This window comes from Macaca nemestrina, chromosome 14 (genome assembly GCF_043159975.1).
Source record: "Macaca nemestrina isolate mMacNem1 chromosome 14, mMacNem.hap1, whole genome shotgun sequence".
Taxonomy (NCBI): domain Eukaryota; kingdom Metazoa; phylum Chordata; class Mammalia; order Primates; family Cercopithecidae; genus Macaca; species Macaca nemestrina.
This window is the reverse complement of record NC_092138.1, coordinates 36,175,834-36,194,498: the sequence shown is the minus strand read 5'-3', so window position 1 is coordinate 36,194,498 and position 18,665 is coordinate 36,175,834. Positions and strand designations below refer to the sequence as shown.

At 45.4% G+C, this 18,665-nt stretch overlaps 1 protein-coding gene across 1 annotated transcript in view; it reads left to right on the top strand.

The window, feature by feature from the left end:
* LOC105489143 (glycine decarboxylase) overlaps positions 1–18,665 on the top strand; it is a 116,340-nt gene that overhangs the window by 88,050 nt on the left and 9,625 nt on the right. Inside the window, exons 17-21 of the mRNA XM_011753833.2 lie at positions 871–996; positions 3,199–3,348; positions 4,739–4,851; positions 6,021–6,162; positions 8,608–8,719. Coding sequence (XP_011752135.2) covers positions 871–996; positions 3,199–3,348; positions 4,739–4,851; positions 6,021–6,162; positions 8,608–8,719 — 643 coding nt within the window. The remainder of the gene's footprint in view (positions 1–870; positions 997–3,198; positions 3,349–4,738; positions 4,852–6,020; positions 6,163–8,607; positions 8,720–18,665) is intronic.

Here is an 18,665-nt window from a genome sequence, read left to right as displayed (position 1 = left end):
ATGCCCGGCCAGGTTGATCTTTTTTTAAAAAAAAAAAAAAAAAAACGGAGTTTCACTCTTGCCCAGGCTGGAGTGCAATGGCGCGATCTCGGCTCACTGCAACCTACACCTCCTGGTTTCAACCAATTCTCCTGCCTCAGTCTCTCGAGTAACTGGGATTACAGATGCCTACCACCACACCCAGCTATTTTTTGTATTTTTACTAGAGACAGGATTTCACCATGTTGGCTAGGCTGGTCTCGAACTCCTGACCTCAGGTGATCCACGCACATCGGCCTCCCAAAGTGCTAGGATTACATGCATGAGCCACCGCACCTGGCTCAGTTGATCATTTTTAATGCTTATGTTATGGTTCTTATAGAAACTAATAATTTATTACAGAGTAAGCATCCAATAAATATTGATATAATTGGTGTATTGATACTGGGAGGCCTTGGAATTACATCTATCATTATCATCTGTCCTGGATAAGCCAAGTAGAGCACTGAAGCTGTAATGTGGGCACTGAGTCCTTGAGTTTAACTTCCAATCTCATGTTCTTCTAAGGTGCTTTCTGTGTATCCTAACTGAGACAAGGTTAGAATAAGCCCAGGCCTATATTTAGTGTATTGGGATAAGGGAAGAGTTTATTGATTTCCTGAGCATCTTTAGGCAACAATATTTAGGGATTCAAATGGAAACTTTTTTTTTGGACATTGTTTTGCAATGACAAATAATTAAATTGTAGCAGATTTTAAAGCACTAGTGTTCAGCTTAAATAAAAACAGGTGGTTTCTAATTTGTGCTACAGGCATGTTGTAGTACTTTTCTCTCATTATTCACAGTCTGATGATGATTTTTCTCTTTCTTTGCTTCCTTTCTATTCTGCAGGTTTGCCTCATTCCGAAATCAGCACATGGGACCAACCCAGCAAGTGCCCACATGGCAGGCATGAAGATTCAGCCTGTGGAGGTGGATAAATATGGGAATATTGATGCAGTTCACCTCAAGGCCATGGTACTTGTCTTCTCCTTAGTAGATGGGAGAGGCCGGGGTGGGGAGCGGTGGTGGGGATCAGGGACTTGATGGATTATGTAAACGTCTTCTCTTGCATTCTAATGAAAAGTCTGCAGTTCTTCCTTTGACCAGAGTCTACTCTGCCCTTCCCACCACCAACATTCTCTAATTCCAGCTTGTGTAAAAAACTGAATGAATTATTCATGGTGGTCGTAAGAGTACTCCTTGCAGGACCTGCCTGCCTCTTTCTGCCCAATCTTCCATCTCCTTCTCCCCTTCCCCACTTAATAATCAAAATGGCAGTCACACACTTAATCTTTGTGTCAGGAATTGTAACACAAATGTCAACTTTGCAAATATCCATGACTGTGCCCGCCCCAGCGTGCTGAATTTCAGGCAGCATGCAGCTTGGTTTCCACCAACCCCCACTCTCAACCTCCCAACCTCCAGGAAGAAGTTGCTTAGCAACCATATCTGCTTCCCACCAGCGGACTGGCGGCTGCATCTTAAGAGGGAAGGAAATCAGTCGAATAGCAATGTGATTTTGATGGTGGTGTTATTAGGCATGGAGACTGGGAACTCTGTGCAGTTGCCTTCTGAAGGAAGCTGAAAATCCACAACGCTGCACCTCTCTTCGATCCACCCCTACCCTTCCATTGCCCCATAAAGATTTTTTCCAACAAGTGTTCCGGACCAGTAGTTGAAAGTATTAAGTCCCTCCATTATGGTAATATAGGACATGACTTCCCTGGCCACCCATGTTTTCAAACATGCTTGCTCTGATATGCTGGCCAGGAAAATAAACAGGGACATGACTTTTATATATGCTTGCCTTCTGTAAAAGGAAAGAATGAAGGAGACTTTTATTTAAGCAGAAACACTCCTTGTGGGAATTCTTTTTTTTTTTTTTCAATTCCTTTTCTTTATCTTTTTGTTTGTTTTGAGATGGAGTCTCACCCTGTCGCCCAGGCTGGAGTACAGTGGCATGATCTCGGCTCACTGCAACCTCAGCCTCCTGGGTTCAAGTGATTCTCCTGCCTCAGCCTCCTGAGTAGCTGGGACTACAGGCTCCCGCCACCACGCCCAGCTAATTTTTTGTATTTTTAGTAGAGACCAGGGTTTCACTGTTGTTGGCCAGGATGATCTCAATCTCCTGACCTCGTGATCCGCCTGCCTCGGCCTCCCAAAGTGCTGAGATTACAGGCATGAGCTACTGTGCCTGGCCTCTGTTCTTTATCTTTTTAAATGACAATAGTTGTACATAGTCATGGGATACATAGTGGTGTTTCTGTACATAAAATGTGTATTCAGCATATCCATTATCTCAAACATGTATCATTTCTTCAGGTTGAGGGAACGTTCAATATCCTCCTTCTAACTATTTGAAATTATATATTGTTAAAGATAGTCATCCTGCAGTGGTATAGAACTCTACAACTTACTCCTTTTATCTAGCTGTAATTTGGGAATTCTAACTTCAACAGAAGGCAAGGGAAAGGAATGGATATGAGAAGATGAGCAGAGAGATTAACTATGAGAATGGATACGCCTAGAACCACGAACGTCTGAAATCATTATTGAGATGACTTGAGCCAAGTGAAAACCACCTTAGAGAATTGGGCCCAAAATATCCAAAAATCTTGTGAATAGCCCTTTTCTTCTGGACCATAGAGACCTAGACTGAAAAGATCTTATTATTTCTTTTTTTTTTTTGACCTGGAGTCTCGCTCTGTTGCCCAAGCTGGAGTTCAGTGGTGTGATCTTGGCTCACTGCAACCTCCACCTCCCCGGTTCAAGCAATTGTCCCTGCCTCAGCCTCCTGAGTAGCTGGGATTACAGGCACCCGCCACCATGCCCGGCTAATTTTTGTATTTTTAGTAGAGATGAAGTTTCACCATGTTGGCCAGGCTGGTCTCGAACTCTTGACCTCAGGTGATCTGCCCACCTCGGCTTCCCAAAGTGCTGGGATTATGGGCTTGAGCCACCACACCCAGCCAGAATCTTATTATTTCTTTGGAATGATTTATGAAGGGAGTAATGGCTGTGGTTTTTTTATTGCTGTCATTGTACTTTGAGACAGTTCCAGGAATGTAAAGACCAAGACTTTATCTTTCTTCATCCTTTAAAATAAAAGGCAAGGATTTGGCCAAGAAAGAAACATATCCTCCCTCCATGTCCTTCTTTACCCCTTTTCTTTCACAGGTGGATAAGCACAAGGAGAACCTAGCAGCCATCATGATTACATACCCATCCACCAATGGGGTGTTTGAAGAGAACATCAGTGACGTGTGTGACCTCATCCATCAACATGGAGGACAGGTCTACCTAGACGGGGCAAATATGAATGCTCAGGTGGGAACTGGAGAGGCCTGCCCTTAGTTCCCACTGAGAAAAAGGATAAGTGCAAAAAAAAAAATTCTGACTTCTTGAGAGGCTTCCTGCCTGAGGGAACTCAGACCCGTGACCTGACCACTGGTGGTTGTTGATCTCTCATGGCCTTGGAAAGTCATTTATCCTGGCATCAGCTTTATCACTGTGAAACGGGGGCTCAGAGGGCCCAATCCTGATTACTTGGGGGACAGAGGGTCTATGTATTGTGAACCTCTGAAGAAATGCTGTTGGGAGGCCCTGCAGGAGAGGAGTGATATAATCTTTTTGTGACTCTTATTGGTGTTTGCTTTTTTCCTCTTTCTTTCTCTCTTTCTCTCTCTCTGTCTCTTTCTTTCTTTCATTTGACAGAGTCTCACTCTGTCACCAAGGCTAGAGTGCAGTGGCACAATCTCTGCTCACTGCCACCTCCACCTCCTAGGTTCAAGCAATTCTCCTGCCTCAGCCTCCTGAGTAGCTGGGACTACAGGTGCACACCGCCACACTGGCTAATTTTATTTATTTTTATTTATTTTTTTTAATTTTAGTAGAGATGGTGTTTCACTGTGTTGCCCAGGCTGGTCTTGAACTCCTGAGCTCAGGCAATCCACCTGCCTTGGCCTCCCAAAGTGCTAGGATTACAGGCATGATCCACCACGCCTGGCCTCTTTTTTTTTTTTCCCCCCCTACCATTTTAGACTCTGTCTTTGGTTCTGATTCATTTCACAAGTGTAATCCAGGGATTGTCTGTTGGTTCTGTAGCATAAATGAATTCTGTATCTTTGGCCACCATCAAAACTAGTCCTAACACCCAAGTGGTGGGAAGGCTAGTGGGATATTGTGTCTGGTATCTGGATCATGTCAGGAAAACTGCCAGTCTTGCTTTCTCTCTCTCAGTTCAGCCTCCTCTCTGGTGCCCCTGCAGCCCCTGCCATCATTGTGCCCAATGGGGCCATTCGGTAACATACATCATACCAAAGCCGACCATGCAGGGGAAGGTAGCACTGCTCAGGGAAGAGTTGCCTATTTCAACAACATGGAGGTTCTGCTCCTTCTTGTGTTACAGATACTTCTCTTCCATTGTGGTGTGGATAATTAGGAAGAGACGGTGTATTTAAATCCATATTTTAAAATCTAAATTGGGCTAAATGGTCAATCGCTGTTTCCATAGCAACCGCAAGCACTCTGCCTATAGGATGCCAGGTTGTGACTACAGAACTGGGCCAGATAGAGGACATTTCTGTGAACACCATGGATGTGGCTCTGCCTGCTTTTCCCCTGAGGGGAGAAGGCAGCACCAGCCAGTCATGGCCTTCACACTGGAGGGTGCTTCCAAGCTCTTGACTTTTGCTTTTGGCCCTTGCCTTTGTGGTAGGTGGGAATCTGTCGCCCTGGAGACTTTGGGTCTGATGTCTCGCACCTAAATCTTCACAAGACCTTCTGCATTCCCCACGGAGGAGGTGGTCCTGGCATGGGGCCCATCGGAGTGTGAGTTCTGGGCTGCTGGTTTCAGGATGGCTTTGGAGACAGAATGAAGGAGTGGCCCCAAATAGACTACTCGTCCCATCAAAGTCCTCATGTATTGAGGATACCCTCATGGGTGTAGTGCACTTGTAGGGTCTGGGGGAGGAGCAGTGAAATGGGTGCTTTTAGGGGATGTCCAAAGAAAAGTGTAATTAGATTTTATTAACCATTACATCTGGCCTCACTGAGCTTCCAGTTGCACATAGACAGCAGGTTTATTAACAGAATAATGAATAGGGAACTTTTCCTGAGCATATGTATTGTAACTGGAATATTGGCACTAGAAAGTGCCTTTTGGACTTTTGGATTTCCAAGCATTTTTTTTTTTCTTTTTTAAAGTCAGCTAATGGTTCCATTGAAAGTGAATTAGATATAAAGTGTTAAGATAAGTAACACATAAGTAAGGAAGAAACAAACCTTGTTACTAGAAATAATTGGATGAAGCCAGAGTAGTACTGAAGGAATGTTTCTTAGCTGTTGATAACTTTTCACACTGAAATCAAATCATCTTGGGAAAATGATGATGAGAGCAGCTGTTTCCTGAGCTGCTTCAGTCTCCCCAAAATATGCTAAAGAAGCCAGTTTTCAGAGTTGCTGGAAGCTTGGCCTTCTTACTTTTTTCTTCTTTTCTTTCTTTCTTGTTTTGTTTTGTTTGACTGCTGTTAAAGTGACATTCATTTTGATGATGATGATTTCTAGTAAGGGTGTGAGCTCCAGTGCTTCGGCCGTCAGGGAGGTGGGGACAATGATGTTCGTGTCAGCCCATGGGGCATCTTCTCATCAGCCCCTCCTCTGTCTACCTTGGGAAAGTGTATAGGGGTGAGGGAATGGGGCTGGGAGGGCGAGGGAGGGGCATGGAACTCCACTGTTTCATGACTGCCTGCCTCTATCAAGTCCTCCACCACAGTTCTTGGGTGAGGCCTGGGACACTGATGGCTGGTGGACCTCCAGCAGAGGAGGAAGGAAGGAAGGATCCTTCTTGAACATCTGCCTCCCAGCAGGTGGAGGGTCCCTATCACTGTCAGAGCTCCTCTGCTAAGAACAGGGCTTCCTGGGAGGGCCCAGAACCTTCCCATTAGATTAAACTGAATCGTTTACATTTTCTGAATTTGCACTTAAAAAAAAAAATACAGGAAGAAACATCTTGCCCCGTTTTTGCCCAATCATCCCATCATTTCACTGAAGCGGAATGAGAATGCCTGCCCTGTGGGAACCGTCAGCGCGGCCCCATGGGGCTCCAGTTCCATCTTGCCCATTTCCTGGGCTTATATCAAGGTGAGGCCTGGGAGTATGTACAGGTGGGCAGGGGCGTCAGCTATGGGTGGGGACCAGAGACTGCAGACTTCTTTCTTGGCTTAAAAACAAATAAATTCATGATCTGAGATGTGGTTCAAAGAATATTGCTGATCACCTGGGTGGAAGAAACCTTCCTAAAGAGATGAGCTAAAAATCGTTTCATCTCTTCTTCATTACACTACTTCCTTTGGGTTCTCAGACTGGGTTTAACATCAGAGAAACTGAAGCGCCAGATATATTTTTCCAGACACAGCTAAGTTCCATGAGTCATATGGATGTTCTGGCCGCGTCCTTTGGTTTCCTGCAGGATTTATATAGCCCCTTCTGAGTGAAAAGCAGTGCATGTACTAATTATTCCATTTTGCTGAGATCCTGCTATATATCTCACTTTGCTATATATTTCTTGAGGGGGCCGGAGGAGAAGATGAAAAGTAGCAGTAATTTGCTTCTCTAGTGGTTTCCCAGAGCTCTTCGGCCTTTAGGGCTTGTGGTGCTGTGCTCTCTGCATAATTAGTCAGAGAACAGGCTTCCTTCCTTTGTCTTATCCCAAAAAACACCAGAGCCAGAGTTGATTTTCTACAGTTCTTGTTCAGACTGGCCTACCCACCTCCTGAACCAACAAGACTCTGAATAGGAACACTTGTTCGGCTGCTAATTAGAGCAGTCTCCCCAAAGCAGTGCCCCTCTTTAAAGGAAGGGGGGCTCCCACTGAAACAGCACCCCCAAAACGCATCTATGCAAATCATGCCAGAGGACTCTGTGGAACTGGCTGTTTATTTCTGGAGCAGTATGGCATTTATGATTCTTCACAAAAAGTTTCTTGGAAGCCAGAACAATTCTGTACCTCGGAGACTGACACTTGCTTTTAAAAATGATACTCAAGTTGTTTTGCAAACAACACAAGCAATCAGAATAAAGGTCTGCTTCTTTGTAAGCAGAATCAAATTCCCACTTCCCTTTTGATCTCTGGGTTCTGTAAATCTGGGTTATTTGTATGAGCATATTTGGGTTGGAGATGACTTCCCACATATAGAAAATAAATGCCCCAAGGTTGGTTTGGCTACATGCCTGGAACACCAGCCGGTGCCTCAGTTTAAAAACTAAATAAATAAAGTAGGGTTTAAGCTGCCCCCTCTGGCCTTGGGCCTTCTCTTATTTCAGGCTGTTGTTACTAATCCCCTGGACTCTAGCTTTAGCTGCTTCTCTCGCTGCTGCAATTCCACAGGCGCACCTACAGGACTGCCAGACTCACCCTAGGCACCCACATACCTCTCCTGGCTTCCTATTGCTTTACCTGGTTCTCACTAGCCTGCACGAAATCCTTAAGGGATTCTTTCAGAATGCACATGCCTAGGCCCCATTCCAGGGAGAACCAAATTGAGCATATGTAGGGTTGGACTTGAGCCGTCTGCATTTTTAAAAAATTCCCCCATGAGACATAGGTTGAGAGCCAGGGGTTGGCTGGACAAAGTCAAAGTCCTTCCTAGAGAAGGTTTGGGCTTAAAAATGGAGTCACAATTCACCTTGCCCTACATCCACTCCCAGATGACAGTCATGTGCCCTCCCCTTCTATGCCTTGACTTCTGCCATTCTTCTCACCTGATATGCCTTCCCCTTTCTCTTTCCTATCCAAATTCTACTTATTTCTAAGTTTCTAGCCAAGTTCTGGCTCTTAATCTAGGAAACCTTCTTTGATTAGCCTGGAGCAATGTGGCCCCTTTTAACTTTGCCCCCCTTAATGATACCAAAGTACTACTGTTGTTTTATTTGGTGTTCTCTCATTCTCTTTACATTAGTTATGTATTTAATATATATGCCAACTCCATCACATGTGAGGCACTCTGGGAAGAAAGCAGGCCATCAGAATTGGTACAGTCTTGATTTGAAGCTCTTTGCAGTGATGACATGTATCCCTTATGATCACAGGGACTATTAACTACCAGGACAATACTGAGCAGTTTTTAAACATAAGCAGCCTCTACTAGGGACAATGGGAAAATAAACCATACAAAATTGCTTCAGTGGAGGTATTATTGGCCCAGATCCCATGAGATTCCTGGCAATTATCAAGATCTCTCAAATTCATAGTAAACAAAAAACTCCAAAACACATGTAATATGAGAACAATTCTTTTCTCTCTTTAGATAACACAGTAGTCAGTAGTCAACTTGCTCTGTTGTAGACTTTGCTACTATAATAAAAAACATAAAACTACTATTAAAAGAGGAAAACAAAAATGTATTACAGGCTTAGAGGGATCTGACAGATGTCCTTGTTGGAATTTTCCACTCATCTTTACTCCAGAGTCATTGTGGGCTGCCTTCCTTTGTGGGTGGAATTTATCTGGGGGTGTCTTTTGGTTGGTGTCTTGACCTTTGTGTTTGCCCGTTCAATGGCTAATGGCTCTTTTTCCCTCTGTTGCAGATGATGGGAGGCAAGGGCCTTAAACAGGCCACGGAAACTGCGATATTAAATGCCAACTACATGGCCAAGCGATTAGAAAAACACTACAGAATTCTTTTCAGGGGTGCAAGAGGCAAGTATCAACTTTAATCTATCATTACTTTGGTTTTTTCTTGGCCAAACTAAGTGTGATCTAGATGTGCTTTTCTGACCTGAGTAAGAGACTTCTGTTTCTTAGCACATATCAGACAATAGTAGAGAGTTCTTGGAAATAACTCTGGTTAATTTAATTTAATTTTATTTTTTTATTTTTATTTTATTTTTTAAAATTTTTATTTATTTTTTTTGAGACGGAGTCTCGCTCTGTCGCCCAGGCTGGAGTGCAGTGGCCGGATCTCAGCTCACTGCAAGCTCCGCCTCCCGGGTTTATGCCATTCTCCTGCCTCAGCCTCCCGAGTAGCTGGGACTACAGGTGCCCGCCACCTCGCCCGGCTAGTTTTTGTATTTTTTTTTTTTTTTTTTTTTTTTTTTGAGACGGAGTCTCGCTCTGTCGCCCAGGCTGGAGTGCAGTGGTGCGATCTCGGCTCACTGCAAGCTCCGCCTCCTGGGTTCACGCCATTCTCCTGCCTCAGCCTCCCGAGTAGCTGGGACTACAGGCGCCCACAACCACGCCCGGCTAATTTTTTTTTTGTATTTTTAGTAGAGACGGGGTTTCACCGTGGTCTCGATCTCCTGACCTCGTGATCCGCCCGTCTCGGCCTCCCAAAGTGCTGGGATTACAGGCGTGAGCCACCGCGCCCGGCCTGTATTTTTTTTTTAGTAGAGACGGAGTTTCACCGTGTTAGCCAGGATGGTCTCGATCTCCTGACCTCGTGATCCGCCCGTCTCGGCCTCCCAAAGTGCTGGGATTACAGGCTTGAGCCACCGCGCCCAGCCTATTTTTTTATTTTTGAGATGGAGTCTTGCTCTGTCACCCAGGCTGGAGTCCAGTGGCAGGATCTTGGCTCACTGCAACTTCTGCCTCCTGGGTTCAAGTGATTCTCCTGCCTCAGCCTCCTGAGTAGCTGGGACTACACGTGTTCACCACCACGCCCGGCTAATTTTTATATTTTCAGTAGACACGGGGTTTCACCATGTTGGCCAGGCCGGTCTCGAACTCCTGACCTCAGGTGATCCACCTGTATTGGCCTCCCAAAGTGCTGGGATTACAGGCGTGAGCCACTGCGCCCAGCCATAACTCCACTGTAGTTAACAGTTTAGGGACATTACTATATGCAAGTTTCTCCTAGGCTCCTAGTCCACACAGCAGCCTGGGTCAATAAAGAGTCCACAACACTGAAATGTGTACGTAAATACTATGAGCTAATTATTTACAAAGTACTATGGATATGCTTCGAAAGAGTAGAGTAACTCAGACTGGGTAGAGGCAGGATGGGATGGTTGAGAGTGACTTCTCGCTGGAGCCATTTGAGATGGGCCCGGAAGCCAGTGTAGCCAATGAGAGCCTGAGTAAGCAGAGACACAGGAGCAAACCAGAGAAAAGGAAGCTGTCTGGTCTGGAGTGAAGGATGGATGATGGAGAGGGAGCAAATGACGATGTGGGGCCTTGAAGGTCTTGGAAGGCTCTGGACTTCACCCTTGAGCCGGACAATAACCATTAATGGTTTTTGAGCAGGAGAGTATAGGGATTCATGAAGAGACTGTTACAATCATTAAGACAGCACAAGGGGGAAACATGCCTTAGAGGCAGCAAGCAGCTGGGGTGGTGGCTCACACCCTCAATCCTGTAATCACACCTGTGATTTAAGGTTAGCCTCTAGGGCTTACAACAGAGGGAATAATAGGCAGGGGAACAAAGTCACCCTGGAAGTGATGGGAGGGAACTAAAAACCAGGCAGCCTTTTACACACTGGGCTGTGGGCTCAGAACCTCATAGCTGAGTCTTGGAAGTGGTGAGGCCCCAGGAAAGAATATTGAAGGTGAGAAGCCAGAACAAAACACCTCAAGTAGATGGCTACATTAAGAGGGAGGCAGAAGTCGGGTGCCTGGTGAGGGGCACTCCACACCTGAGGCGGCTTTAGAACCCTGGCAGCACTTGGCACAGTGCGTCTCCCTCCCCACCCCTGCCTGGCCCTCCTGCTGCCGTGTGGCTCCACCTCCTCCCTGCAGCCTCCACTCCTTCCTCTTGCCCACTCCCGATCCCACCCCGGAGCAGCTGCTCTCCCACTCCTTATTGTCTGGCTCTGTCCATCTGACTCCAGGGTCCAGGAGAGGGTGGAGGCTGCGCCTGCTTTGTTTCTCTAGCAGTCAACAGACAAATGCACGTGATGACGCATAGTAAGGAGAGACACTGTAAAGGGCAGGTGGCTGATTTAATCTTACCTAAGTGTATTTATTTAGATTTTTTCCACTTTTACTGAGGTATGATTGACATCTGATTTTAAATTATGAGTCTTAAAAGGAACCTTTGTCTGTAACAATTAGGAAGCCTTTGGTAGCCTTTGAAAGTAGTTTGGGCACAATGGTGAGGCAGACGCTGGATGGAAATAGGCCGAGATATGGATGGAGGTCGGGAAGGAGAGGGGAGAAGGATTCCATGTTTGCGGGGAGTTTGGTAGTGAGGGAGGAGGGGGCTGCTTCAGTAGGTTGTAGTTATATTTTCTTTTTAGCTATAAAAACAACATGATTTTAAGCTGTGAGAAGGGAGAGTGAAGATACCTTTGAGAGAAAAACAGATGGGGGAACAAAGTCTCCCTGGAAGGGAAAGGCTGGAACTGAGAACCAGATACGAGTCCTTGCTATGGGCCCAGAGTGGGAGCAGGACAGACATCGGGACTTGGAGCTTGGATCAGAGAGACAGACATCAGGAACCAGCACACCCACCTGCACCTTGGCAACAGCAACAAGGTGCTTATGGGATCTTGGTTTCTCTGGTCCAGGTGGAATATACCTCTATAGCTGTGATCTTTAATTTAATGGCTGGTCTTACCTCATAAATCTGTATCCAAAGGGGTGGTTCCACAGTTTGAAAAAGAATAGGACCAAATAACCAGAAGCGCTGGTTGAGAATGCTTCCCAGAGAGCAGAAAACACAGTTGTAGGCAACACGTCTCTAAGCAACACAATAAAATGCTTCTGTGAAGTGGGTACTAAAGAAGTGACAAGAGTTACTAATTAATTCAAACCTAGCTTAGCTCCTGCTCCATGAAATGTATCCTGCTTGTGTGTTGGCTTTAAGGAATAGCTTCAATATTTATTCTGTCTGATTATATAAATAATGTATATATGCTCAGCATGGAAATTTTGGAAAATAATAAAGCATGACGAAGAAAATGTAAATGGCCCATGGTTCCATCAATCAGTTATAGCCATTACTAGTATTTTCTGTATTTCTTCTCCTCTTTTGTTTGTACAATTGATCATACTACAGATAGTTTTATTAGTTTGTTGTCCGGGCTGAAGTGCAGTGGTGCCATGGTAGCTCACTGCAGTCTTGAGCTCCTGGGTTCAAGTGATCCTCCTAACTCATCCTCCCAAGTAGCTGGGACCACAGGCACACCCCCCCACACCTGGCTAATTTATTTATATATATTTTTCTGTAGAGATGGGGTCTTGCTCTGTTGCCCAGGTTGGTCTTGAACTTCTCTGCTCGAGTGATCCTCCCACCTTGGCCTCCCAAAGTGCTGGAGTTATAGGCATGAGCCACTGCACCCACCCTAAAAATACAATTTTTAGCCTGTTTTTTAACTGTATATTATGAGCATTTTCCCCTGTCACTAAATAATCTTTGAAAGCGGCATTGTCGCCGGGCGCGGTGGCTCAAGCCTGTAATCCCAGCACTTTGGGAGGCCGAGACGGGCGGATCACAAGGTCAGGAGATCGAGATCATCCTGGCGAACACAATGAAACCCTGTCTTTACTAAAAAAATACAAAAAACTAGCCGGGGAGGTGGCGGGCGCCTGTAGTCCCAGCTACTCGGGAGGCTGAGGCAGGAGAATGGCATAAACCCGGGAAGCGGAGCTTGCAGTGAGCTGAGATCCGGCCACTGCACTCCAGCCTGGGTGACAGAGCGAGACTCTGTCTCAAAAAAAAAAAAAAAAGAAAGTGGCACTGTCAATTCCGTTGTATAGATGTGCCATGATTTAACCAATTGTGTAGTTTTTGTTCCCTTTGTTTGCATTTATTACAATGTGGCAATGAGTATCCTTTGCTTGAAATTTTAAAGAATCTTGCCTGATAATTTCCTTAGGAGAGAGTCATAGAAAAAAAATTATTATCTCAGAGGATATGAATGCACTGAAGCTCTTGACACGTATGGCTTCAATTTTTTTCCCAGAGACTTTGTGCCAATTTATCTCTCAGTGATAACATATGAGAGTGGCCATCACACGGGGGCCTAGTGAGGACTGAGAACTAGACAGAAGAACAAGAAAACAATATATCGTTGCCAATTTGATAGGTGAAAATGACCTTATTGTTTTAGTATATGTAGCCAATGCTCTCAATGTTTCCCCAGTTCTTAGTGCTAACCTTGCCCATCCAGGGAAACTGTGTTCCCCCATCTGTTGTCTACTTCACTCTCTTTCACAGCCGACTCTCTGATTTCACAGCTTAAAATCATGTTGTTTCCATATTTTAAAAAGATATATAACTGCATCCTATTGGTTTTTTCCCTAATTGCTTATTTGTTCATATTTTAAACTTCCTTATGTTTAATTTTATTTAGTAGTGGCCAGGTGCAGTGGTTCACACCTGTCATCCAAGCACTTTGGGAGGCTGAGATGGGTTGTCTAAAAGTATGACACTTACATTTACATATAGCACCTAATACTTAATAATGATAAAGACTATGCTGCTGGTTTATGTACTTACTACATAATGCTTATTATTATTATTATTATTATTATTATTTTTTAAGACAGAGTCTCGCTTGGTCACCCAGGCTGGAGTGCAGTGGCGCGATCTTGGCTCACTGCAACCTCACCTCCCAGGTTCAAGCAATTCTCCTGCCTCAGCTTCCCCAGTAGCTGGGACTACAGGTGTTCATCACTACGCTCGGCTGATTTTTGTATTTTTAGTAGAGATGGGGTTTCGCCATGTTGCCCGGGCTGGCCTCAAACTCCTGACCTCAGGTGATCCTCCCACCTTGGACTCCCAAAATGCTGGGATTACAGGTGTGAGCCACTGCGCCTGGCCCCCATCATTATTTTAGAGTGTGTTCCTTCTACTGTAAAAAAAAATGTTAACTGTAAAACAGCCTCAGGGCAGTCACTTCAGGAGGTATTCCAGAAGAAGGCATGGTCATCACAAGAGATAGCAGCTCCGTGTGTGTTAGTGTCCCTGAACACATTCCAGAGGGATAAGATGTCGGAGGTGGGGCAAAGTGCTGTGGCTCATGCCTGCAATCCCAGCAGTTTGGGAGGCCAAGGCAGGAGGATTGTTTGAGCGAGCCCAGGAGTTTGAGACCAGCCTGGGAAACATCATGAGACCCATCTCTTCAAAAAAAAAAAAAATTAACCGCCATCGTGGCACACACCTGTAGTCCCAGCTAGTTGGAAGGTTGAGGCAGGAGGATTGCTTGAGCCTGGGAAGTTGAGGCTGCAGTGAGTTGTAATGGTGCCACTGCACTCCAGCCTGGGGGACAGAGTGAGACCCTGTCTCAAAAAAAAAAGATGTGGAGGTGGAAGACAGTGATATTGAGCATCCTGAATCTGTAGGCCTAGACAAAGGTGTGTGTTTGTCTCTTAGTTTTTAACAAAAAAGTTTAAAAAGTAAAAAGAAATTAAATGTAGAAGAAAGCATATAGGATAAGGATATCGAGAAAGAAAATATTTTTGTACAGCTAATACAATTGTGTTTTAAGTGTTATTACAAAAGCATCAGAAAGTTTTTTAAAATTTAAAAGTTTATAAAGTAAAAAAGTTACAGTAGGCCAGGCGCAGTGGCTCACGCCTGTAATTCCAGCACTTTGGGAGGCCGAGGCGGGCAGATCACTTGAACTCAGGAGTTCGAGACCAGCCTGGCCAAATGGTGAAACCCTGTCTCTACTAAAAATACAAAAATGAGCCAGGCATGGTGGTGTGCACCTGTAATCCCAGCTACTCGGGTGGCTGAGGCATGAGAATCGCTTGAACCCAGGAAGCGGAGGCTGCAGTGAGCCAAGATTGTGCCACTGCACTCCAGCCTGGGCCACAGATTGAGATTCTGCCTCAAAAAAGTTACAGTAAGCTAAGGTTAATTTATTATTGAAGAAAAAAAATTTTTTTTAAAAGTTAATATAGCCTAAGTGTACAGTGTTTACAAAGTCTATGGTAGTACACAGGAATGTCCTAGACCTTCCCATTCACTCACCTCTCACTCACTGACTCATCCAGAGCAACTTCCAGTCCTGCAAGCTCCGTTCATGGTAAGTGCCCTACACAGGTGTACCATTTTTTATCTTTTATGTCGTATTTTTGCTCTATCTTTTCTATGTTGAGATATGTTTAGATACACAGATTCGGACCACTGTGTTACAATTGCCTACAGTATTCAGTACAGTAGGAGCAAGAGGCTGTACCATGTAGCCTAGGTATATATAGTAGACTTTACCAACTAGTTTATGTAAGCACACAATGCTGTTTGCACAATGACAAAGTCATCTCACAATGCACTTCTCAGAACATATTCCCTTCATTAAGTGATGCATGACTGTATTCTGCTAGAATGAGGAAAGAGAGGAATTACCCAGGTAAGATGATACTTTTTTTTTTTTTTTTTGGAGACAGTTTCGCTCTTGTTGCCCAGACCGGATTGTAATGGCGCCTTCTCGGCTCACCTCAACCTCTGCCTCCCGGGTTCAAGTGATTCTCCTACCTCAGCCTCCTGAATAGCTGGGATTACAGGCATGCGCTACCATGCCTGGCTAATTTTGTATTTTTAGTAGAGATGGGGTTTCTCTATGTTGGTCAGGCTGGTCTCGAACTCCTGATCTCAGGTTATCTGCCCACCTTGGCCTCCCAAAGTACTGGGATTACAGGTGTGAGCCACTGCACCAGGCAAGAGGATACATTTTAAAGGAAGAATTGCAAAAATCCATAGCTGTCTACTTTGGGAGGCAAAGGTCACTGTTTGATCTGAATGGAGTTCCCATTAGTAGGAGGAGATGACTTTGTTAGTATCCCAATGTTTTCTTTATGTTTTAATTTCTTATAAGCCTATCTTTTTTTTTTGAGACAGAGTCTTGCTCTGTCACCTAAGCTAGAGTCCAGTGGTGCAATCTCGGCTCACTGCAACCTCCGCCTCCTGGGCTCAAGCGATTCTCCTGCCTCAGCCTCCCACTGTGAATACAGGCTCCCGCCACTGCACCTGGCTAATTTTTGTATTTTTAGTAGAGACAAGGTTTCGCCATGTTGGCCAGGCTTATTTTGATCTCTTGACCTCAGGTCATCTGCCTTTTTTTTTTTTTTTTTTAAATCAGACAAACCCACCTCTGCCTGCAAATACTTGTCCCTGCAGAGGTTTCCAGGTGACCCTTGCTGTATGGGTGGGCAGGGGCCTGAGGGGCTGGGCCCTCACGTCCTTGGCTCACAAGTGACCCTGCTCAGTCCCACTTACCTCAACTCATTCTCAGGGGAACCTCATTCTAGCTTGAACTACAAGGAAACAGCCAGGAGGTTTGATTCTGTTAGTCATGGTCTGTGGATTGCAGCTAAAAGGCTTGACCAAGCATTGATTGCCCAGCAGAGCTTTCCAGAGTAGTTACCGAGTGAGTTCATTTTTTCCTCGGCAGCCACCTTGAGGATGGGGGATAAGTAAGGTCTGGTCCCTTCTCTCAAGGAGAGTTTTGAGAAGCCCTGTTTTTCCATAGCACATTCCCATATTGTTCTTACCCTCAGAAGACAATCAATATATGGGGGCGGTGGTTCCCACTTAGCCGCCCAATGTTTACCTTGCTTTTCCTTCATCCCACCCGCTCCTGTCCTCCTTGCCCCTTTCACGTGGTACCTTCTCAGCTATAGTCATGGTTAGGTCCAGCAGAAACACCTACTCTGTGAACACTGAAACTTGGTTCTGAGTGGTTTATTCAATTTCCACTTGATATTGCCCCGGCATTGCCCTATAGCAGGTTTGTGTGTCCTAAAAGCTGCAAAGAACATCTTAGGATCTGGCTTCCGACAGCCACCAAGTTGAAATTTCATCCTGGCCGGGCGCAGTGGCTCAAGCCTATAATCCCAGCACTCTGGGAGGCCGAGACGGGCGGATCACGAGGTCAGGAGATCGAGACCATCCTGGCTAACACGGTGAAACCCCGTCTCTACTAAAAATACAAAAAATTAGCTGGGCGTGGTGGCGGGCGCCTGTAGTCCCAGCTACTCGGGAGGCTGAGGCAGGAGAATGGCGCGAACCCGAGAGGTGGAGCTTGCAGTGAGCTGAGATCTGGCCACTGCACTCCAGCCTGGGCGACAAAGCGAGACTCCGTTTCAAAAAAAAAAAAGAAAAGAAAAGAAAAGAAATTTCATCCCTTTCAGGGCTCACGTAGAGATGGAGAGAGATGCTGGAATTCCACTGCAGTTTCTATTTGAACGCAATAGAATATGGATTTAGAAACTAACATCTGAACTTCATTTAGAAAATGGAGCCCTTCCTAAACCTCTTGGCTGTGGTGGGGCCCTCTTCAGATGGCACTGTGGTATTAGCAGTGCTGTGTTGGGCTTGGCTTGATGGTGCCTTTCAGCTATTACTGAACCTCTGCTTGGAAGACTCTCCTCTTGTGCTGCCAGCAAGAGTGACTCCTCCCCCACTATGTCCCTCCCTTCCTCCCCTCCCTGCTGTCTGGTGTCATTCTGAGCAGCGAGCTTCCATTAGCTTTCGTCCTCCAATCATTGTCACAATCAGGGCATTTTGTTTTATTTTGTTTAAGAGACGGTCTTGCTCTGTTACCCAGGCTGGAGTGCAGTCACATTATCATAGCTCACTGCAGCCTCAGCCTCCTGGGATCAAGCGATTCTCCCACCTCAGCCTTACACGTAGCTGGTACTACAGGCAGGCACACCTGCACCTAATTTTTTGTTTTTTTTGTAGAAACAAGTTCTCACTATGCTGCCCAGGCTGGTTTCAAACTCCTGAGCTCAAGCGATCTTCCTGCCTCGGTCTCCTGAAATGCTGGGATTACAAGTGTGAGCTACCATGCCTGGCTGAATTTTCTGCTTTTGAATCACACTCCTTACAATTTATTCTCCATCACTGTTAGAAAGCATATTTTGGCTGGGCGCAGTGGCTCATGCCTGTAATCCCAGCACTTTGGGAGGCTGAGATGGGGGGATCACTTGAGCCAAGGAGTTTGAGACCAACCTTGCCATAGTGAGACCCCATCTCTACAAAAAATACAAAAATTAGCTGGGCATGGTGGTGCATACCTGTAGTCCCAGCTACTCTCAGGAGGCTGAACTAGGAGGATTGGTTGGGCTCAGGAGCTCAAGGCTGCAGTGAGCTGTGATGGCACTACTGCACTCCAGCCTGAGTGACAGAGCACTCAACCCTGTCTCAATTTCTTTTTTCTTTGAGACAGAGTCTCGCTCTGTCGCCAGGCTGGAGTGCAGTGGCGTGATCTTGGCTTACTACAACTTCTGACTCCCGGGTTCAAGCGATTCTCCTGTCTAAGCCTCCCAAGTAGCTGGGACTGCAGGCGTGTGCTACTGCGCCCAGCTAATTTTTGTATTTTTAGTAGAGACGGGGTTTCACCACATTGGCCAGGATGGTCTTGATCTCTTGACCTCATGATCCACCTCGCAATGTGCTGGGATTACAGGCTTGAGCCACCGCGCCTGGCCCCTGTCTCAATTTTTTTAAAGTTTTTTTTTTTTTTTTTTTTTTCCTTAAAGCGTGGTTTAAAAGTATGCAGTTTCAACATATTCAGAGTCTTAGGCTCTTTATAGTTTTATTTTCAAACAAAACCACTTCTTTTATTTATTTATTTATTTTCGGGAGGATGAAGTCTCGCTTTGTCTCCCAGGCTTGAGTGCAGTGGTGCCATCTCAGCTCACTGCAACCACCACCTCCCAGGTTCAAATGATTCTGTCACTCAGTCTCCCAAGTA